This window comes from Coregonus lavaretus, assembly GCF_964263955.1.
Source record: "Coregonus lavaretus genome assembly, chromosome: 27".
Taxonomy (NCBI): Eukaryota; Metazoa; Chordata; class Actinopteri; order Salmoniformes; family Salmonidae; genus Coregonus; species Coregonus lavaretus.
Genome location: NC_140014.1, coordinates 17,431,467 through 17,455,283, shown reverse-complemented (window position 1 = coordinate 17,455,283; position 23,817 = coordinate 17,431,467). Strand labels below are relative to the sequence as shown.

The 23,817-nt window shown below is 42.3% G+C and overlaps 1 protein-coding gene across 1 annotated transcript; it reads left to right on the top strand.

Annotated features, from left to right (window-relative positions):
• The first annotated feature begins 3,225 nt into the window (after positions 1-3,225).
• Positions 3,226-22,819, top strand: LOC311102750 (proto-oncogene tyrosine-protein kinase LCK-like). The gene is made up of 12 exons (XM_084144136.1): positions 3,226-3,474; positions 5,502-5,611; positions 9,120-9,180; positions 9,291-9,381; positions 9,542-9,643; positions 9,817-10,070; positions 10,295-10,447; positions 11,583-11,762; positions 19,096-19,172; positions 20,660-20,813; positions 20,994-21,125; positions 21,344-22,819. The coding sequence occupies exons 2-12, from the start codon at positions 5,507-5,509 to the stop codon at positions 21,544-21,546; spliced, it is 1,512 nt and encodes a 503-aa protein (XP_084000262.1). The 5' UTR covers positions 3,226-3,474; positions 5,502-5,506; the 3' UTR covers positions 21,547-22,819.
• Positions 22,820-23,817: the final 998 nt, after the last annotated feature.

Here is a 23,817-nt window from a genome sequence, read left to right as displayed (position 1 = left end):
GGCCCTATATGTACAATTATATAAATGATACAATTGTATAACATTGAGGTCCTTGAAAATTACAATGAAGTGCTTGAAGAAGTCCCTGAAAGTCCTTGAATTTGACTTGCCAATGTCTTTATGAACCCCGCTTAAAGGATGTATAGTCATAGGCCTCTGTTGTTGTATAGGTGGAGTTATGGGCCAATTTGCATGCATTCACTTTTATTCCCCTAAACACAAATGTGGAGCAGCATGAAAATCGTTTTTATTTTTGCTTCAAACCATTTTGAAATGTTGATCCCAATGTCACACATTGGCCCCAATATTTATAGACAGACCCATGAGCACAAATCTGTCTCTCTCTTTGTTAAACCGGCAAACAAAAAAGAGGCCAGCCACATTGTCATGTTAGAACTTGAAAGTAAAACTACAAAACGTTGTTTCCTTAATTTGAGTGGTTTAGTATGTGCATTAATCTTTCCTGTGGCAGTCACACTTGCAACTACTTCAGTGCACTTCCTGTACATGTTTGGGCTGACTTCCTGTCAGTACATACTATAGAGTCTAGAGCTGCAGCCTGCCACCGCAGCAAAGAGCTATGTAGTCCGCAGCCTTGACAACACTCCCTGCCAGAGAGGGTACGTGACTGGAGCTTCATATTCATCTCATGCTTCTACACCTTCTGTCATTTGACAGTGGAACAGGGTCGTGCTGTGGTCCTCCACGGCCCACAGTCGTGCCCATCACAGAGATGTTGTGTAAATAATGATTTATGGGAGATCATCTGAGGGTTTGCGTAGGTGTGTGGATGTTTGTGTGAATTTGCAGCACTTTTAAGCATATCAACCAAGAAATGAATGGTGAAAATCAAAGCCGTTTTCAGATGATTTTGTGACCAAGTAAACCAATCAACCACTGACTGTCTGTAGAGCAGTGATAAACCACACCATTGACCAAAATAACATGAAATAACATCTGTAATCCCAGACCAGAGCACAGAAAATGTGATGTGACTATAAAATAAACAAAATGGCCTCGAGTGTCATTGTTCATTTCCTGAGACTAAACAAACAACCAAACAATTGATGGGTTGAATAGCTTTTGTGCTCTCAGAGGACATTTAGAATAAAGTAAAATGTATTTTAACTCCCAGGGAATCACTCTCCATTTAAAAATGAACATGACAGCACTTTTCTGCATAGTCATTTGGGTGGGTGGGGGCAATGACTCATTTGGCAAATACAACTAAATGTCGATGACACAGGTTTCCGCATAATCACGGTCTCATTGCGATACACAGAAGATCTGAATCAAAATGGAGGCTATCAACTGCCTGAGACTCTACTTCACTAATCCTACCCAATTGTGACTGATGGAACATTCACACGTACAGTGGGGAGAACAAGCATTTGATACACTGCCGATTTTGCAGGTTTTCCTACATACAAAGCATGTAGAGGTCTGTAATTGTTATCATAGGTACACTTCAACTGTGAGAGACGGAATCTAAAACAAAAATCCAGAAAACCACATTGTATGATTTTTAAGTAATTAATTTGCATTTTATTGCATGACATAAGTATTTGATACATCAGAAAAGCAGAACTTAATATTTGGTACAGAAACCTTTGTTTGCAATTACAGAGATCATACGTTTCCTGTAGGTCTTGACCAGGTTTGCACACACTGCAGCAGGGATTTTGGCCCACTCCTCCATACAGACCTTCTCCAGATCCTTCCTTCAGGTTTCGGGGCTGTCGCTGGGCAATACGGACTTTCAGCTCCCGCCAAAGATTTTCTATTGGGTTCAAGTCTGGAGACTGGCTAGGCCACTCCAGGACCTTGAGATGCTTCTTACGGAGCCACTCCTTAGTTGCCCTGGCTGTGTGTTTCGGGTCGTTGTCATGCTGGAAGACCCAGCCACGACCCATCTTCAAAGCTCTTACTGAGGGAAGGAGGTTGTTGGCCAAGATCTCGCGATACATGGCCCCATCCATCCTCCCCTCAATACGGTGCAGTCGTCCTGTCCCCTTTGCAGAAAAGCATCCCCAAAGAATTATGTTTCCACCTCCATGCTTCACGGTTGGGATGGTGTTCTTGGGGTTGTACTCATCCTTCTTCTTCCTCCAAACACGGCGAGTGGAGTTTAGACCAAAAAGCTCTATTTTTGTCTCATCAGACCACATGACCTTCTCCCATTCCTCCTCTGGATCATCCAGATGGTCATTGGCAAACTTCAGACGGGCCTGGACATGCGCTGGCTTGAGCAGGGGGACCTTGCGTACGCTGCAGGATTTTAATCCATGACGGCGTAGTGTGTTACTAATGGTTTTCTTTGAGACTGTGGTCCCAGCTCTCTTCAGGTCATTGACCAGGTCCTGCCGTGTAGTTCTGGGCTGATCCCTCACCTTCCTCATGATCATTGATGCCCCACGAGGTGAGATCTTGCATGGAGCCCCAGACCGAGGGTGATTGACCGTCATCTTGAACTTCTTCCATTTTCTAATAATTGCGCCAACAGTTGTTGCCTTCTCACCAAGCTGCTTGCCTATTGTCCTGTAGCCCATCCCAGCCTTGTGCAGGTCTACAATTTTATCCCTGATGTCCTTACACAGCTCTCTGGTCTTGGCCATTGTGGAGAGGTTGGAGTCTGTTTGATTGAGTGTGTGGACAGGTGTCTTTTATACAGGTAACAAGTTCAAACAGGTGCAGTTAATACAGGTAATGAGTGGAGAACAGGAGGGCTTCTTAAATAAAAACTAACAGTCTGTGAGAGACGGAATTCTTACTGGTTGGTAGGTGATCAAATACTTATGTCATGCAATAAAATGCAAATGAATTACTTAAAAATCATACAATGTGATTTTCTGGATTTTTGTTTTAGATTCCGTCTCTCACAGTTGAAGTGTACCTATGATAAAAAAATTACAGACCTCTACATGCTTTGTATGTAGGAAAACCTGCAAAATCGGCAGTGTATCAAATACTTGTTCTCCCCACTGTATTCACAAACTAGGAGAGAGGTACTGTCCTGACCCATTTACAGAGGAGCCCAATGTTCCCTGTGTAACACACAGCTGCATGGGTAGCACCTGTCAGAGCCTCCACAGAACAACCCTCAACCTTTCAACGACAGGAAGCCCTTTGGGTGGCTTTCTCTCCACTGAGGTGTGTGTACGTGCATGCGTGTGTGAATGTGTGTGTGTGTGTGTGTGTGTGTGTGTGTGTGTGTGTGCATGTTTTGAAGGTACGGCATGAGTAAGTGATGAGATCTTCACATACAAAACTCCTGGCCTGAAAACCTCACTCAACATCCAATTGTTTCTTATTTTTTCTCCAAAAGTAGCGTTATATTTCTAGTTGCTGTTTTTGATAAGATTCATATTTGATGAAGACTAGGTCTCTTAGTCATGGATAAAGCTGCTCTGGCTGCAGACCAGTGAAATCGCTAACACCCTGTTGAAGAGCAGTATATTGGGCAAGTTTAACGAGGTAGGTCTTAAACCTGATATGCTATATAATGCACCTATTGGCGTGGTCTCCCTTTGAGAGCGCAATTTGAATCAGGATGCACAACAATGTACACAATATTGTTTTACAGCAAATGAGCAGTCACAAATGTTTAGGCTATAGTCAATATTGAGAAGATGTTTAATGTACTGAAAAAAATGACATTTAGCTGAAAAGGCAATACAAAATAAAAGGTGGTAACAGGTAATTTAAGTGGAAATTGATTAAAATTCAAATTTGGTAATTGCAATTATTGTGGTTATTATGCTTTTATTACAGATTGACAAACAATTGTTTAAGGTTTTTGTTTGTCAGGTAGGAATCTGGTGACCAAGAAGGACCTTGTGATTTAGTATCCATCTGTATAGCACATAATTACTTCCATAGAGTATCTAATATGCATATGGAAAATTGAATGATTTCACGAAAGCAGCAACGCTCAAGAGGGCTACTATTTTCTGAGCATTTTGACAGATGGAAGGACATCTTGTTGATGTACTGCATTAATACAGGTTAGACATACCACTAAAAGGTACCCTAAAGAGCAGAGTGTTTAGTGTCTACTTCTGTGTAACCCTTCTCCAACCAGTATAATGACCTTCGGGGTGGATCACACCACACACAGCATTTCATGTGAAAGAGACATCAATGCCTCAACAAATGCAGCACAACATAATGATAATAAAGCCAGCCAACCAACCAAAGCCAGCACACTGGGTCTTGAGGAGGGTATCCCCTCAGCAGCTGAATATGATTAAGATATGAAACCAAGAGGGCATCCACTCAATGGAAAATATTGACTGTTTAGATAACTTTCTCTGAGAGCCTGTCAGACAGAGGCAGGAGAGATGTCACCCAAAAAAACGACCCCTCTCGTCCCCCTCCATCCCGTCCCAGAGAGTCCCAGTGTAGGGGCGGACTGTCGCTAACGGGGTCAGGCTTTTCCGGACCCGTCAGATTTTCTCACAGATTTGTGCCCTTGGGACAGGCCAACTAGCCCACTGACCCTGTTACATGAGCCGACCAATGGGATTGGAGCATGGAGCGGGCCTGAGAACACAGGTTCCTACTGTACTGCTGAGGGGTAGAGCGCGCCATCTGAGAGCGTGCCACACATGGTTTAACACTGGATTAGTTTGATTTGAAATATAATCACATTTTCTCTCACAAAATCTGGACTATGGTTAATTCCCAAATGAAGTCAAATAATTATAACACGAAATGTAGGCAACTTTGTGAAACATCTAGTAATTTGGTGTCTCAACAAAAAAGGTCACATTTAATTATATCAAAAGCAATTCTCTTCATTGTATCTGTCACCGATTTAAGTCTGTCATATCACAGCAAGCACACTCTATGGATCAGTTCTCAGTCCCATGCAGATCCTCATCACACTACTATGGGACAAAGCATATGTACAGTTTAATGAAGGCGTACATGCCAATGTGTTGTATTTTAATTTGCGGTGGGGGATTTTTGCCATCCTGCTAAACTCTGCTGGTTGTGGTATATTGATGTGAAGCTACACAGAAACAATAATGTAGGTTTACATCCTGACACATTTCATATTTTTGTCTGGCCAAGATTATTACTTTATTTTCTCACTTCAAAGATTTAGTCATATCAGGACATCCTGAGTTATTTTTCCAGCGCTGGGGACTCAAGGGATATTAAATGTTTACAGGATGTTAACATAAAATACATGTTCTGGGCAAAAAGTTCTGCTTATTAATGTTAATTCATTTGTTTATGTACACTGTTCATTTGATTGATTTGAGTTTACATTTCCAAGGGATCTGAGGTTGAACAGCTCTTCACTTTTTAAGAGGGTAACATAATAAGCTACAGCTATCTAGTTCACCAACTCTCTTGGGAACCAAGTCTAAGTATGAGACACTAAGCAACTATTTTGTTTCACTCAAGTACTCATTTTTTTAAATCATACTTTGTCAATCAATCGCTTCTATTATGTAGTGATGTAAACTGATGTAAACTCTACTATGTTTCAGGTAAAATGGGATGCAACTGTAGTTCAGATTATGATGATGACTGGGTAGAGAACCTAGACGAAGTGTGTGACAACTGCAACTGCCCGATTTCCCCCCAGTCAGCTAACCCGGTGAGTGTGTGTGAGAGAGTGTGTGTGTGTGTGTGTGTGTGTGTGTGTGTGTGTGTGTGTGTAGACAGTGGCATAGCGTCTGGACGTGGCTGGGGAAGTAGTGTGGAATGCGAGGAAGAGGGTGTGATATTTTTACATGGTCTCACAAAAAAAATCTCCAATATGCATTTAATTGACATATCAATGAATATAACTTATGCAACCATGGTCTACATAAAAGTGTGTTGTGCAAGTCAATGCTTGGGAATTGTTGCCTGACGACTCACACTGAATTATTTAGCTGCTCTATCGTTCATTACATACTTCAGTCTGAATCTGCCATCATTGAAAGTTGTTTGTGGTAATATCGTTTGCGATGAAAACAAAGTCATCAGCAATTAGATCGTCTCTAACCAATCAGAGTATCAAAGCCAATTACGTACTTCAAAAACACTGCTTCACCCACGTGTGTTCTGGCTCTGGCCCAACCGATTGGTTTCTGGGACCAATCAGACGGTTCCGAATGTGTTCGCATTCTAGACGGATCGGGAAAGGAGTCAAATCCAGACTCATTGCGGAGAAGAAACAAACGTTCGTGGGCGTGGCGTTTGGCCGGACCAATGAGGGAGTTCTATTAATGCGGGTTAGCATTGATTGCATTTGTTTTGGAACCTAGTGATGGGGGGGGGTACATATCACAATATTGTTTTTGGATGATATTATATCGATATTTGACTCAGAGTATCGTTTTTTTGCTACTGTAGGTAGTGTTAGCTAGCGCTAGTTGGCTGTACCTGCGCCAAAAAAGTATTTTTCATCCTATAGCTTGTTCTCCATCTTCTTTTTAAATAGTGAATTAACATGTTTTCAGCACTTTTATTTCCCTGACTGATCAAGACTCATTTTTACATTTTAGTCATTTAGCAGCCGCTTTTAGCCAGAGCGACTTACAGGAGCAATTAGGGTTAAGTGCCTTGCTCAAGGACATTGACAGATTTTTCACCTAGTCAGCTCGGAAATTCGAACCAGCGTCCTTTTGGTTACTGGCCCAACACCCTTAACCGCTAGGCTACCTGCCGCATGCTCTCTCTTGTCTCTCTGCAGCAGACATATACAGTGTCTTCTGAAAGTATTCACACCCCTTGAATTTTTCCCAAAACAATTGTGTTACAAAGTAAGATTTAAACAGATTTTTGTCAACGATTTACACAAAATACTCTGTAATGTCAAAGTGAAAGAAAAATTAGAACATATGTAAAATTAAAAATAATAAAGGAAAAATAAAACACTAATATAATCTTGATTACATAAGTATTCAACCCCCTGAATAAATAAGTTAGAATAACCTTTGGCAGCAATTACAGCTGTGAGTCTTTCTGGGTAAGTCTCTAAGAGCTTTGCACACCTGGAATGTACAATACAAAAAATTATTCAAGCTCTGTCAAGTTGCTAAACAGCCATTTTCAAGTCTTGCCATAGATTTTCAAGCTGATTTAAGTCAAAACTGTGACTAGGCCACTCAGGAATATTCAATGTCGTCTTGATAAGCAACTAGTGCGTATTTGGCCTTTTGTTTTAGGTTATTGTCCTGCTGAAAGGTGAATTTGTCTCCCAGTGTCTGAAACAGGTTTTCCTCTAGGATTTTGCCTGTGCTTAGCTCTATTCAGTTTCTTTTCATCCTAAAAAAAACTCCCTAGTCCTTGCCGATGACAAACCTCCCCATATCATGATGCAGCCACCATCATGCTTGAAAATATGAAGAGTGGTACTCAGTGATTTGGATTTACTCCAAACATAACGCTTTACACATTCTTTGCAGTTTTACTTTAGTGACTTATTGCAAACAGGATGCATATTTTGGAATATTCTGTACATTTAGGCTAGTATTGAGTTAGGAAGGACGCCTGTATCTTTGCAGTGACTGGGTGTATTGATACACCATCCAAAGTGTAATTAATAACTTCACCATGCTCAAAGGGTTATTCAATGTCTGCTTTTAAAATTCTTACCCATCTACAGTACCAATAGGTGCCCTTCTTTGTGAGGCATTGGAAAACCTCCCTGGTCTTTGTGGTTGAATCTGTGTTTGAAATTCACTGCTCGACTGAGGGACCTTACAGATAATTGTATGTATGGGGTACAGAAATAAGGTAGTCATTCAAAAAGTATTGTACACAGAGTGAGTCCATGCAACTTTTTATGTGACTTGTTAAGCAAATTATTACTCCTGAACTTATTTAGGCTTGCCATAACAAAGGGGTGTAATACTTTTTGACTCAAGACATTTCAGCTTTTCATTTTTAATTAATTTGTAAACATTTCTCCAAACATAATTCCACTTTGACATTGTGGGGTATTGTGTGTAGATCAGTGACACAAAATCTCAATTTAATCCATTTTAAATTCAGGCTGTAACACAACAAAATGTGGAAAAAGTCAAGGGGTGTGAATACTTTCTGAATGCACTGTAGTGAGCAATATGTTTGGAACATAAAATCGCAATAAAATCGCAGTATCGAATCGCAATACATATAGAATCATGAGAATCGCAATACATATTGTAATGGCACCTAAGTATCATGATAATATCGTATCGTGAGGTCCCTGGCAATTCCCAGCCCTACTGGAACCGGGCTGCCTCACTGGCGCAAACCAGGTGCCCCGTTTTGGCTGACGGCGAAGTCGGCTTAAAATAAAAGTGATGTATGCATACGTTATTATTTTTCATACCCCTCGTGGGAATCGAACCCACAACCCTGGCGTTGCAAACGCCATGCTCTACCAACTGAGCTACATCCCTTCCGGCCATTCCCTCCCCTACCCTGGGCCAATTGTGCGCTGCCCCATGGTCTCCCGGTCGCGGCCGGCTACGACAGAGCCTGGATTCGAACCAGGATCCTACTGGCACAGCTAGCCTTAGACCACTGCGCCACTCGGGAGGCCTGAACGATGCATCATGCTGCCTTGTTGACAACATGACCGAGCGGCGCAGATTACTGTTAGATTTGAGAAGGGCACTCCTCCCTCATCGCTTTTGCCCATTCACGTCACGGGCCATAGCCCCGGTGCTCATAATCAAACTCTCTCAATGAGTCTGGGTAGCTAGGCAATGGGAATTGGCAATTTACATAATTTTTTGGGGGGGAAGTTGGCTTTTGTGTGTGCAATTAATTGGGACTGTAAACATTCACTAAATGTTCTGTTTCACTTCCTTCCTCTGAATTACTGGAGATATTATAGTAGATTTGAAATAGAGGAGAATAGCACATGTGAATGCCATGCTGTTGATGGCCAGTTTGTCAGCACAAAATAAACATTAAGTAAATCCTAGGGTGTCTTTAAAAATCTTCTCTAGATTTCGTTCCACACTTCAAGGAATTCATGGTTTTTACCTTAAGTCAAATGTCCCATCATGATAGTGTAAACCCCCCAGACTTTCCATAGTTTGTACACTGAATGAGAATCTTTGAATTCACCATTGGAAACACAGTTTATTTTACTGACCTGTACCCTGCTTTGGTCTCATCAGTACACAGATCAACTGATCCCCTACCCCTCTCATCTCACACCTCCCTCTTCCCCTCTACCAGGTATGTTCTTATACATTAATATGCAGGTAAATATGCGCCTTCTTCTGGTGGATCAAATCTAATCATTATTGTTTATGTTTTCCTCACCCATGCTGGTTATGGTTGTACAGATAGCCTGGTGGTTGCCATATACAGCTATGAACCCAACCACAACGATGACCTGGGATTTGAGAAGGGAGACAAGCTGAAAATCCTCAATAAGTAAGAATAGGGATGTGTGATGCTATTTACTTTTTAGAGGATGTGATATATTTGTGTAGTTGTGCAAAAGTGTGTAGTTGTTTGATGGAGCATGACACATTACCAGTTATTGAAAAGTATGAGATAGTGAGTAAGTGTTGCTGTTATGTCTGCTGTCCAGGGATGACCCAGAGTGGTTCATGGCAGAGTCGCTCATCACAGGCCAGAAGGGCTTCATCCCATACAACTTTGTGGCCCCCCTGAACTCAATGGAGATGGAGACGTAAGTCAATTCAGTTGAATTCAATTCAAACTGTAATTCATTTCACTTTAAGTCATGCAGGAAGCACACACATACATTAACAAACACCATCTCCCCATACTCAACACCCCCCAAGTAAGGGAAAGGGATGTGGTTATGTTTGAAGCTCTATACCTGTTTTTTTTGTGCTTCAGATGGTTTTTCAAGAACCTCTCCAGAAACGATGCTATGAGGCTCCTGCTAGCTCCGGGGAATACACAGGGCTCCTTCATGGTCAGAGAGAGTGAGACCACCAAAGGCTCCTTCTCCTTATCTGTCAGGGACTTGGATCCTGACACGGGAGACATGGTCAAGCACTACAGAATCCGGAACTTGGATACTGGTGGTTTCTACATCACCGCAAAGATATCCTTCAACTCCCTGAAAGAGCTGGTCCAGCATCACTCACGTACATGCTATGACTCACATCCTGTCTGAACTCCTGGAGCTATGCCTCCAGTCAGAACACAATACATCAGCCAAACAATACATATAGCATTGGTACCAAAGACCATTATCATACCATCCATAGTGCACATACACCTTAGCACATATAAATCTTTCTCAAAATGTAAACTGTATAACTTGACGTTATTCAACCTTTGACCCTGCCTGTGTTGTGTGTGTCTGCAGGTGAGGCGGACGGTCTGTGCACCCGGCTGATGAAGCCGTGCCAGTCCCGCGTGCCCCAGAAACCCTGGTGGCAGGACGAATGGGAGATCCCCCGAGAGTCCCTCAAAATGGAGCGCAGGCTCGGGGCCGGGCAGTTTGGAGAAGTTTGGATGGGTGAGTGCCTTCAGAAAGTATTCATACCCCTTGACTTATTCCACATTTTGTTGTGTTACAGCCTGAATTCCAAATGGATTAAATATATGTGTTTTCTCACCCATCTACACACAATACCCCATAATGACAAAGTGAAAACATGTTTTAAGAAATGTTAGCTAATGTTGAAAAAGTCAAGGGGTGTGAATACTTTCTGAAGGCACTGTACAACCACAGTAGTTGATATTGTCAGATTACCAATGCGTGTGTTGGTTTGCATAGATGCACTAGATATAAAGCAACCAGTTGCTCAATTGGTCCTGTCTCTCTCTGTGTCTGCCAGAACAGCTTTAGTTTAGGCTTTAGTTCTGCATTGTGTGTAATTTCCTAAATACCACCATCACTGCAGTGCTTGTTTGAGCTGGTAGGGCCCCTTTGGGATTGATGTCACGTATTAGCTGCATTACGCAAGAGAGCCAGCGAGCTAGGCTGAAGTTCTAGTCACACACCAGAGGCTCTCTCTGAAGCACTTCACATGTCTATATTAGTTCATATTACAATATTTGCTATCGCCTCCAACTGTGACCCTAAAATCAACCATTAAAAAAGAAACTCCAGTGTTTTGAAGGTGAGAATATCTGATGATGTAATCTGATTTCTTCACACTTGTTTTCCAGTGGAGGGGGAGATTTCCCTATTGTCCATCTCCATGTGTGTGAACACAATGCAACATTAAAAACTAGCCTGCTATGGGACTTTGTATTTACAAATTCCTCCTGCATGCGATCTTGGCAACATACAGCATTTGTTTCTCCCAGCGAATGAATACACCAACATCATTGGGGTGATTGTTGTTTGACAACAAAAAAGTATCCATGCATGTCAGATTTTTTTAAAAACGAACCACCATTCCTTTTACCGAAATTATTTCAGTTATAGATAACAGTAGGGAAGAATGCTTTCAATAATAAAGTTAATTCTCACCATTACAGCATAGGCTATAACTCGGTTAATTGTGACCTATAGTAAACTTGAGTGTCCTCAAATGACTCCATCATACACATTGTATACTACACTACTGAATAATATCACTGTGATATTACTGTAATAAACTGTATATTTACTGTATCACCAATGGCCTTCCTCTATGCTGCAGGTCTGTACAACAACCACAGGCGGGTGGCCATTAAGAACCTGAAGGTGGGCACCATGTCCATGGCTGCCTTCCTGGCCGAGGCCAACCTGATGAAGGAGCTGCAGCACCCACGCCTGGTCCGCCTCTTCGCCGTGGTTACGCAGGAACCCATCTACATCATCACAGAGTTCATGGAGAACGGTGGGTGTCACTGTCTAGGATTACACTGTTATTAGGCTAATGGTCAATGTTCGTCTTTCAGGGTAAGACCAACTCCCTATACAAAAGGTCAATAACCCTGATCCTATTCGATTCAGTTGTTCTTCTATTCTATTGTACTCTATTCCATGAGAGCTGCTCAGCAAGCCTATGCCAATGTCTGTGCCTGTTTACATAGATGACTCTCAATCCCGGCGCTGAAAGAGTGAACAGCTAAAACAGAGTCATCCAGGGAGATTCTAGAGAAACACCTGGAGCAGACAAAGTGTTTTCAGCCAGGATATCGTCATCGGCTTTCATGATCGAACATGTTAAACTGTTATTGGTTTGCATGCTGATAAGAGTGAGAGTAACAAAAGAGTGGCTTGGGTGTTTACCAGAATGTCTTTCATGAGTAAGAGTCTTTCACAGGCATACTGCAGTCCACTGACAATGTTAAATGATCCAAAAAGCATTTTGTTATAGATGCAAAAGATGAATACCCCTAGTTATGGCTTAACGGCTATTTACTGAAAGCCTCATTCTAAATGGAGCATGTGATCTTCAGAAACGCAGTACAAGTTTAACCTTGTTTTTCCATATATCTCCTTCTTTAGAGTGGTCAATCTTCTTAGAGGCTATTTTCAACCTATTTTGGTGACCCTGCTGCACTTTCTAAAAAAACTTAAATAATCAAATCAGCAAACATGAACTTTAGCTCTCTTTTCCTGTACCGGCTGGTGCCTCTAATGTCAACACACCAAAGGGAAGTCCGTTCTGACTGGAAAAGAGAGACGTCAAATAGGGGAGTGGTGATTCACCATCTCATTGTTCAGTGATGGGACCTGTGTCAACCCCCATGGGCACGTGGCTCCATTCCAGTGTCAGCACAGACAGACCGCAACACAGCCCCCCCTTCAGCCCCCCTATTCCCCCAGTCAGACTAGGCTTTTCAGCCACTGTCCAGTGACTACTCTCGTTCTCTCTTCACACAAGAAAGAGAGAGGCTGTCTGTAAAAGGGTAGCAAAGCGAAGCCAGACCAATAAAAATGTCACCATGGTAACAGGTGCACTGCACTGCACACAGACTAGCTGACATTGAAAACATAAGTCTTAATACCAGTGGCGTAGCCAGAAATGTGTTAGTGGGTGGACCTGCAAAAATGTTGGTGGGCAACTAACTTCCTGTAATTTTACACATTTTGCCATGGGGCAAAGAGAAAAATGTGCAGTTTTATAGCTAATCTCATGCTATTCTACACATTTTGCCATGAGGCTGAGAGACAATTGTACATTTTCTAAGCTAATTAAAGCTAAAATATAGGTGTGTTTACTGATAAAGGCACTGGATTGTGAGCTCTCTTGTTTGCTAAATAAAGAAATTAAATAAGCAGTGGCATGGTGCATATTATGGAGGACTAAAAGTGCCACAATTAAATAAATAAATACACCATTAAATAATTACTTAAATGTGTCATTAATTAATTCAAATTAGAATTAAATACATAAATGTGTTATTAAATGTGTCATTAATTAATTCAAATACCGATTCATTTTATGTAAAATACATATATAATAATTTCACTATTTACATTTACATTTCATGGTCCTGCGTTGGAGTGCTTCCTGAATTACTTAAAACTGTCAAACTGACCCATCAAAAGTTGGTAGGCGGAACCTAACGCCTGATTGGTTACCCTCTGCATCAAGCCAAGACAAATCAATTCCGGATAATGTCAGCAGGTCCTGCTTCTACATCCTCTGCTAAGTTTAAAATGTCTCTAACCAACTCCCTGGAAAGTTCACGGAGATCCTCCATTGTCTCTATCCAGGTTGGCCTACTCTACTTCAGACCAAAGCAATGGATCAGACTAGATTCGCGTTAGCCCCGCCCACTGACTTTGATGGGTCAGTTTGACAGTTTTAAGTAATTCATGAATCACTGCAATGCAGGATCATGAAATGTAAATGTAAATAGTGAAATTATTATATATGTATTTTACATAAAATGAATCGGTATTTGAATTAATTAATGACACATTTAATTACACATTTATGTATTTAATTCTAATTTGAATTAATTAATGACACATTTAAGTAATTATTTAATGGTGTATTTATTTATTTAATTGTGGCACTTTTAGTCCTCCATAGCATATAGCTATAGAAGCACAGTGACATATCCTCAATGCCGTCATATTTGTGGCTTATTTGGGGTGTGGCTTTCAGTTAGTTCTGTTTGGCAACCCATCCCATGAGAGTGAATGTAATTCCAGGTAATCTGTTCTGTTCAATAATTTATATAAAGACTAGATGACTGATATAGGGCACTGTGTTGAAGCCACCGTGCCTCCATCTTGGCACTCCCCCACTATTGTAAAATATATTTTGGAAGCTATAGAAATGCATTTATTAATGTCTACAATCGTTTGCCACATTTATTATATTACAGACACCTTAATGCATACTTTTAAATTATATTATGTGAGGTAAACATAAAACAAAATGTTTAAAAAAAGATTAAACATTTTCCTTAAAGTATAATTTTTTATTAGATTACTAATGTTACTGTCCCAAATACAACAACAAAAATACTTAAATACATGTAATTTTGTCCTTAAAACATTTAATTGAAATACTGTAGAATTCCATTCATTCTTATGGAGGATTTCAACTGGGGAGTGCCAATTTGGCCAAATGGTGGCTTCAAAGCCTCTCAATGGCCAATACATAGCATCAGCAATCCACATTGTCTTCCATCAGATAGCGCGTTGATTCCGCCTGCACTGATCTGTCACATATCTTGCAAAGGCTAATGGGATAGATGAAAAGTAGTCCGGCTACAATGGGCTGCCATAACATTAGAAAATATTACCTAGGTGACATAGTCTGCTGAACCCCATTTCTGCCTCAAAACTGTCTGAATTAATCTAAGCTAAAACAATAAATATGTCAATAATGTTGTTTTTTTGGTGAGGAAGTATTAGTCGCCCCTTTTTTTTGGTGAGGAAGTGTTAGTCGCCCCTTTTTAAATCTAGCTAAGGATTATTGTGTTTCAATGACCAGTATTTCTGAAGATGGGCACGAAAGCTAGCATAAATTTGTCCAACATGAATGTTAGCTTGCTAGCTTGCTGAGCCAGTCACTGAAATCATCTTTGGCTGAAATGATGCTGCTAACCAACCAGCTACCTACTTAGTGCTCCACACGCAATGTTGTATCTTCCAACAAAAGCTAGCTAGCAAGCTACTGTAGCTAGTAGTGCTAATGCTTACATTATTATGCGTTTTTATGAAGCAGCTGTTCTTCTGCCATGAGTCATTGCAGTAAACTCCCGAGTCAGCTGCTGTGTTCAGTTGACCCAACGATACGATCGTGAAGAAACATGCTGATCTATCTACGGACTGATTTCTGATTACATTCAGTTCCTCTTAATTGTGGGGCTGCATGTCTACATTTTCAGGGCATTTTAAACAGGCTAAGCAAGCTTTTTATGTCAGTGAAGGAAGAGCTAGCAAACTTGCTAGCTATGTCAGTAAGCTAGCTAGCTACAGTGGGGAAAAAAAGTATTTAGTCAGCCACCAATTGTGCAAGTTCTCCCACTTAAAAATATGAGAGAGGCCTGTAATTTTCATCATAGGTACACGTCAACTATGACAGACAAAATTAGAAAAAAAATCCAGAAAATCACATCGTAGGATTTTTAATGAATTTATTTGCAAATTATGGTGGAAAATAAGTATTTGGTCAATAACAAACAAGCAAGGTTTCTGGCTCTCACAGACCTGTAACTTCTTCTTTAAGAGGCTCCTCTGTCCTCCACTCGTTACCTGTATTAATGGCACCTGTTTGAACTTGTTATCAGTATAAAAGACACCTGTCCACAACCTCAAACAGTCACACTCCAAACTCCACTATGGCCAAGACCAAAGAGCTGTCAAAGAACACCAGAAACAAAATTGTAGACCTGCACCAGGCTGGGAAGACTGAATCTGCAATAGGTAAACAGCTTGGTTTGAAGAAATCAACTGTGGGAGCAATTATTAGGAAATGGAAGACATACAAGACCACTGATAATCTCCCTCGATCTGGGGCTCCACGCAAGATCTCACCCCGTGGGGTCAAAATGATCACAAGAACGGTGAGCAAAAATCCCAGAACCACACTGGGGGACCTAGTGAATGACCTGCAGAGAGCTGGGACCAAAGTAACAAAGCCTACCATCAGTAACACACTACGCCGCCAGGGACTCAAATCCTGCAGTGCCAGACATGTCCCCCTGCTTAAGCCAGTACATGTCCAGGCCCGTCTGAAGTTTGCTAGAGTGCATTTGGATGATCCAGAAGAGGATTGGGAGAATGTCATATGGTCAGATGAAACCAAAATATAACTTTTTGGTAAAAACTCAACTCGTCGTGTTTGGAGGACAAAGAATGCTGAGTTGCATCCAAAGAACACCATACCTACAGTGAAGCATGGGAGTGGAAACATCATGCTTTGGGGCTGTTTTTCTGCAAACGGACCAGGACGACTGATCCGTGTAAAGGAAAGAATGAATGGGGCCATGTATCGTGAGATTTTGAGTGAAAACCTCCTTCCATCAGCAAGGGCATTGAAGATGAAACGTGGCTGGGTTTTTCAGCATGACAATGATCCCAAACACACCGCCCGGGCAACGAAGGAGTGGCTTCGTAAGAAGCATTTCAAGGTCCTGGAGTGGCCTAGCCAGTCTTCAGATCTCAACCCCATAGAAAATCTTTGGAGGGAGTTGAAAGTCCGTGTTGCCCAGCGACAGCCCCAAAACATCACTGCTCTAGAGGAGATCTGCATGGAGGAATGGGCCAAAATACCAGCAACAGTGTGTGAAAACCTTGTGAAGACTTACAGAAAACGTTTGACCTGTGTCATTGCCAACAAAGGGTATATAACAAAGTATTGAGAAACTTTTGTTATTGACCAAATACTTATTTTCCACCATAATTTGCAAATAAATTCATAAAAAATCCTACAATGTGATTTTCTGGATTTTCTTTCTCATTTTGTCTGTCATAGTTGACGTGTACCTATGATGAAAATTACAGGCCTCTCTCATCTTTTTAAGTGGGAGAACTTGCACAATTGGTGGCTGACTAAATGCTTTTTTCCCCCACTGTAATTAATCCAGTCAACATTTTTATCAATTGTAACCCACCAGAAAAACGTTGTTGTAAACCCTTCTCCAATTTGATCTGCGATTCGCATTACTTTGGTGTCTATAACATTGATAATCTCCGGGGTTCATGGTGAATTGGGGTGCCTTAGTATTATCCTTTTTAATATCAGAACAATTAGGTGAGGTTTGGTTTGATCCCAAATCTATCACACAAGAGAACATGGTCTGAGGCATAGGTGCAGTTACAAGGGTTGGCCTACCTGTTGAACAGGCATAACAATTAGTTTGACCCAACACCCTAGCTGTGTAGTTCATCTACCTACTTTTTTTCACCACTGTATATTGAAGCAACATCTCAAGACATCAGTCAGGAAGTTAAAGCTTGGTCGCAAATGGGTCTTCCAAATGGACAATGACCCCAAGCATACTTCCAAAGTTGTGGCAAAATAGCTTAAGGACAACAAAGTCAAGGTATTGGAGTGGCCATCACAAAGCCCTGACGTCAATCCTATAGAAAATCTGTGGGCAGAACTGAAAAAGCGTGTGCGAGCAAGGAGGCCTACAAACCTGACTCAGTTACACCAGCTCTGTCAGGAAGAATGGGCCAAAATTCACCCAACTTATTGTGGGAAGCTTCTGGAAGGCTACCCGAAACGTTTGACCCAAGTTAAACAATTTAAAGGCAATGCTACCAAATACTAATTGAGTGTATGTAAACTTCTGACCCACTGGGAATGTGATGAAATAAATAAAAGCTGAAATAAATCATTCTCTCTACTATTATTCTGACATTTCACATTCTTAAAATAAAGTGGTGATCCCAACTGACCTAAGACAGGGAATTTTTACTAGGTTTAAATGTCAGGAATTGTGAAAAACTGAGTTTAAATGTATTTGGCTAAGGTGTATGTAAACTTCCGACTTCAACTGTATATCATTGGTTCTGATATATTTAATCAAATCTGACTAGCCCAGTGCACTGCTTGCTATGAATTCTATCTGATGGTGTTTGGATGCTTAGGCAAAAAGACAAATAATGTTCTGTTTGGAACACTGACAAGTAGAGAGCTTACATTTTAATTTTTGTATTTGTTTTTTTATATAAAAAAATGTTGGGGGCTCAATCTGAGTGGTTGGGCCTAGCTCCCCAGTGGGTGGGCCTAGCTCCCCATTGGGTGCCTGCTTAATACAACAACTTATTTTGATACCAGTATGTTCTCCAAAAGCCTTGGTCAGAATCTCTGACTACAGTTACTATGTCACCTGCATGTTTTTGAATGTGATCCCACATTGCCTTCAAAGGTTGTTGTTGCCTTTTTGAAGACCTGAAATTAGGAGGGACAATAACAAAGCACATTGAAAAGACGCTGTCACTGGTGCAACAACAGCTTCAGTATGTAAGTGCTCCGAGCCAGTGAATGGAGGGCCTTTGTATTGTTCTCTATGAGAGGCCTGTAGAGCACCAACATGCCTTTACATGAGCTGTCTCTTTGTTTGCGATTCACATGCACAGACACAATTGTTGCTTCTGTTGTCACTAGAAAGGAAGGCTTGATGTTCCCATCCTCTCAATTTGTCCCTCGTTTTTATCACTGAAGACAATACAACTGGAAAATAACAGGCGTGGCGTGCTTAACTTCCCTCGCAACCTTGGATTATACCGTTAATTTGGTGCACAGACATCAAAGGAGTCCTTCTTTACTAAAGCACAGGAGCCTGTTGCCCTTCTTTCCTGGAAGAGTCATTCCTCTTTTCTTAAGGCATTTCCTGCTGCTTGCCTTGGCTGGCTGAGGTCCAGTGGTCTTGTTCGGTTTTAATCAAACACAGAGGAGCCATGGCCTGTCGAATAGAGGCCATGCATCACATTGACTGACGGTGAACGCACTTCCTGAGAATGTTATTTTCCTAATTTAAACCTATTCTGGGTCTAAGGTCAGCTATTTATGTCTGAGACATATCTAAATGTAGTTTTAAATGCAGTGTCATTAATCTCTCACAAAGCATTTCACTGAACATAGAGTTTTCTAACTTAAAACTATTTGTATCTTAAAATAATTCCACCTCCATCAACATTGCATAAAAGCTGGTGACTGGTAACTGATAACATCTGTTTACAAAGGAGATCTGATGTAATGCTGCTCAAAACATATGTCATTTTAATAACTTGATCACATTTTGTTACAGGCGCTCTGGTAGATTTTCTCAAGTCGTCTGAGGGATCCAACATACCCATCAACACCCTCATAGATATGGCCTCTCAGGCAAGTCCCCTGCTCTTTACGTCAATCCCAATAGCTCTCTACACTTTTAACTATTGTCTGTCTCCAAATTCTCTCTTACTCTTTCCCCTCTATTCGCTCTTTCACTTTCTATTCTCTCTGTATGATCCTCATCTACAGGAAACAGCTCTTGCTATTGTGAGGCTAACTATAATCTCCCGGTAACAATGGAGACCCCTGTGTGAGGTTTACTAACAATAACACCTTAAGTCTATACACCTTGTCACAAATCTAACTGTGTCAACACCACTGAGGTGCTCACCCCACCACAGTGCAATGCTATATGTGTAACACAAATCAAAGTGACACATACCCTGATACCTGAGAGACATAATGCATATTCCATAATAAAACAAACCTACAGCCTACTCTAAATCACACTTGCACCAAGCTTCATAAGATCAAGAAAGCAGTTGTATTGCTGTTTGAGTCTCTCGTTCTAGAAGAACAACTTACTTAGGAGTAGTTTACGGCCAAGGATGGGGCCAAATATCGGGCCAAAGATGGGAGAACATCTAATTACACCAACATCTTATCTAATTGGGCTACTCTAATGTAATGTTATGGTTACATTATATAACTCTCTGGAAATTGAGCCACATATATGTGTAATGGGGTTACAGGGATTTCAACTAACCAAGCTCAGAGTACTCTCAAAGCCGCCTGTGGCAGAGGAAGAGCCTACTCTATGGATGCACTGTGAACGTATTACAGCAAAATAACGTTCCTAAGCAATGGCTAGAACACTGATGGCATTCAGCACCATACATTGCTGTAATCACATAGTGAGTAAGTACACTGAAACAACATGACCCCTAGAGCTTGTGAGTGAAAATGTTTTAGCTCTCTGGTTTCAGAGTGGTGCGTAATGATGATATGAAGTTCATACGACACACGCACCTCTCGGTTTTCTGCCAAGGGCCTTGGGGCCCAATGATCCCTATCTGTGAGATTCTTACGTCTGAAATATGCACCAATGTCCGCCTAAACACACACACACACACATTGACACACACAAAAGAGATGTAGCCAGCACAGCTGGGCCATTAGGCTGGGCCGGAAAGAGAGCTGGCTGCTAGGGGTTCATAACCTGCCTGTGAAAACTGGGTGGAGCTCCGAGGTGAGGAGCAGAGATCTGACCTGGGGAAGTGGGAACCTCCTAGTCACAGGACTCTACCTCTGCCCTGTCTGTTTCTTATACACACACGAACACACACAGTATGTATCCTTCATAAATTGTGCCTTCCTGTATTATACCTATGCCAAAAAAGTTATTCTATTCTACTGAGCCATTTACTTTATGTTCCTATTCTTATCTTTTATTATTTCTTATTGTTGTTGCATTGTCCAGAAGGAAGTAAGCATTTCATTGGACAGTGTATACCATGTGTGCCCTATACATACGAATAATACAATTTGAAATTTGAAACAAGTATGATTCATTCCTCATGATGTACTGCCTCCTGCAGGTGGCTGAGGGAATGGCCTACATTGAAGAGAAGAACTACATCCATCGGGACCTGCGAGCCGCAAACATCCTGGTGTCTGATGAGCTCATCTGTAAGATCGCTGACTTTGGACTCGCAAGACTCATCGAGGACAACGAGTACACAGCCAGAGAGGGTAGCATTACTTTCCTTTACACTAGAAAAAATGTATGCGCTTGAATGTTCTAAGTGCTTTCTGCAAAGCCATGCACTCTCTCTATACTATAGCCCCACCAAGTGTTCATGTAGAATCCATTGGGTGCTTTTGAAATGAACATGAACCCAAAATTAAACCTATTTCACTCTTCCTTATCAGGTGCCAAATTCCCCATAAAATGGACAGCACCTGAAGCTATAAACTATGGAACCTTTTCCATCAAGTCAGATGTGTGGTCGTTTGGGATCCTCTTGACAGAGATAGTGACGTATGGCCGTATCCCATATCCAGGTATTTCACTGATGCACCTCAATAATAATCCAATATTATACATGTCTATTTCATATGCAATGCATGTAGACTACACATACACACATTCTCCACATAGCACCTATATAGTCCATAAACATCACATACTCTCTACAAAAATGTTGCCCACAAAACCCCAACACATTGGCCACATTATTAACAAATCTGCATCCCCATCTCTTCTCTCTTCCCACTGTCAGGAATGAGTAACCCAGAGGTGATCCAAAACCTGGAGAGAGGCTACCGGATGCCCCTACCTGAGAACTGCCCTGAGGGTCTGTACAACATCATGAACCTGTGCTGGAAGGAGAGCCCAGAAAACCGGCCAACCTTTGAGTACCTGAGAAGCGTTCTGGAGGACTTCTTCACAGCTACAGAGGGGCAGTATCAGGAACAGCCATAAGACAGACAGACAGACATGGGGACAGGAGAGGAGAGGTCATGACGGACATTACTCCAATTGTTAAAACTGTTAAGTGAATTATTAATCAAACTATTCTGTGTCTCTGTGCGTCTCCCAAAAGGTTGTAAGTCTTTTGGGATTTAAGTAACGGACAGAGTCCCGATCTGCATAGTCAGAGATCTTTATTCATTGAGAATTCTGCCATCACAATTTCAGAGTCCATCTTTTATACTCATACGTCATACAAAAAAATCCCTCCCCTCTGTAGGCGGGCTGTAGTTTTCCACTCTAAAACTGCTCTCCTGACCATCAGTTCACACACACATATACTCACATGCATACACACACACACACACATGCATACACACACATACATACACACTTTCTTATCATAGCCTACTCCCTGCATTCCTCAGTTATCGCCGTTCTCACAATATTCTGCACCATGTTCCATAACAGTTTCTCTCCTCCCTAAATTGGGAGGCCTCTTTATCTTGGTTTCTCAGTTGTCTGTAGACAGTTCTCCTTGTCCTTTGTCTGGCCTAACTCTTACTCACATTGCTGAATAGTAGCTCAATGTCATAGTCTTTACTGGTCCTACACTCACACATTCTAACACATTCCACACAGTTTCGGGGTGTAATAATTAGTCATTAATAATTAATCTATCAATCCACCCTTTGACTAAATATGACACACATACAAAATATATGTTGTTATAGAAATGAATCACACACATTGAAGCATATAAGTTGGTTTGCATATAAAAACATAAAAAATGGTCTCATTCAATACAGGTTCATCAGGGTTACCCCATGATTAAAAGTGTAACGTTACTTTTTAGCAATGGTAACTAGTACATCATACTTAAAACGAGACTTTAATACACAAAAGATCATTACAATAACTTTTAAACTAGAGATTTATAGTTCTAGGAAAACATCCAGTCTCAAACTATCTGTCACGCACTGGCTCTGGGGACGCTTGTATGTTGAGCCAGGGTGTGAGTGTTCTTTATGTTGTTCTAGTTTTGTGTTTCTAGGGTATAGTTCTTGTATTGTGTTTCTATGTTGGCCAGAGTGGTTCTCAATCAGAGGCAATGAGTGTCAGCTGTTGCTGGTTGTCTCTGATTGGGAACCATATTTAAACCGTCTGTTTTTCCACAGTGTTTGTGGGATCTTGTTCCTGTTGTAGGTTTGTGTTTTTGCACCTTTGGACGTCACGTATCGTTTTTGTTATTTTGTTCGTGTATCAATAATAAAAGCATGTTCGCAAATAACGCTGCGCCTTGGTCCTCTGTATACGACGATCGTGACAGAAGATCCCACCAAAACTGGACCAAGCAGCGTGTCCAGGAGCCATCGCCAGGGGAATCGCTAGCGGATCTCCGTGGCAACCTCGACTGGGTCAAGCCTAGTGAAGAGCAGAGAGGGTGGACTTGGGAGCAGTGGAGGAAGAGTCTCGACTGGGTCAAGCCAAGTGAAGAGCAGAGAGGTTGGACTTTGGAGCAGTGGAGGAAGAGTCTGGCGAGAGATAGGGAGGCTTGGTCCACGGAGAGGAGAGACACCCAGAATTTTTTTAGGGGGGGGCTCACGCCGTGGACGACGGGGCAGCAGGAGGCCGCGATAGAGCGGTCCAGCGGGTTGGCAGAGGAGGCCGCCAGGTTAAGGGGGCCACTGGTCACAAAGGGGAAGGAAAGTGTAGAGGCACGGCGAGAGGTACTGGGGTGTGTTCCAGTCCAGTCCGGCCCGTTCCTGATCCCCGCGTAGGGCCAGTGGCGTGTGTCCCCAGTACGGTCCGGCCTGTTCCTGTCCCTTGCACCGAGCCTGTGGTGCGCGTCGCCAGCCCAGTCCGGCCTGTTCCTGCTCCCCGCACCAAGCCTATGGTGCGCGTCGCCAGCCCGGCCCGGCCTGTTCCTGCTCCCCGCACCAAGCCTATGGTGCGCGTCGCCAGCCCGGCCCGGCCTGTTCCTGCTCCCCGCACCAAGCCTATGGTGCGCGTCGCCAGCCCGGCCCGGCCTGTTCCTGCTCCCCGCACCAAGCCTATGGTGCGCTTCGTCAGCCCGGTCCGGCCTGTTCCTGCTCCCCGCACCAAGCCTATGGTGCGCGTCGCCAGCCCGGTCCGGCCTGTTCCTGCTCCCCGCACCAAGCCTATGGTGAGCGTCGCCAGCCCGGCCCGGCCTGTTCCTGCTCCCCGCACCAAGTCAGTGGTGCGCGTCGCCAGCCCGGCCCGGTCCATTCCTGCTCTCCGCACCAAGTCAGTGGTGCGCTT

Bases quoted from the DNA above. Each gene is read 5' to 3' on its own strand.
- LOC311102750 (XM_084144136.1), top strand. From the start codon at position 5,507: ATGGGATGCAACTGTAGTTCAGATTATGATGATGACTGGGTAGAGAAC. The intron at 10,448-11,582 runs GTGAGTGCCTTC...TCTATGCTGCAG, and splicing joins GTTTGGAGAAGTTTGGATGG to GTCTGTACAACAACCACAGG. The intron at 11,763-19,095 runs GTGGGTGTCACT...ATTTTGTTACAG, and splicing joins CACAGAGTTCATGGAGAACG to GCGCTCTGGTAGATTTTCTC.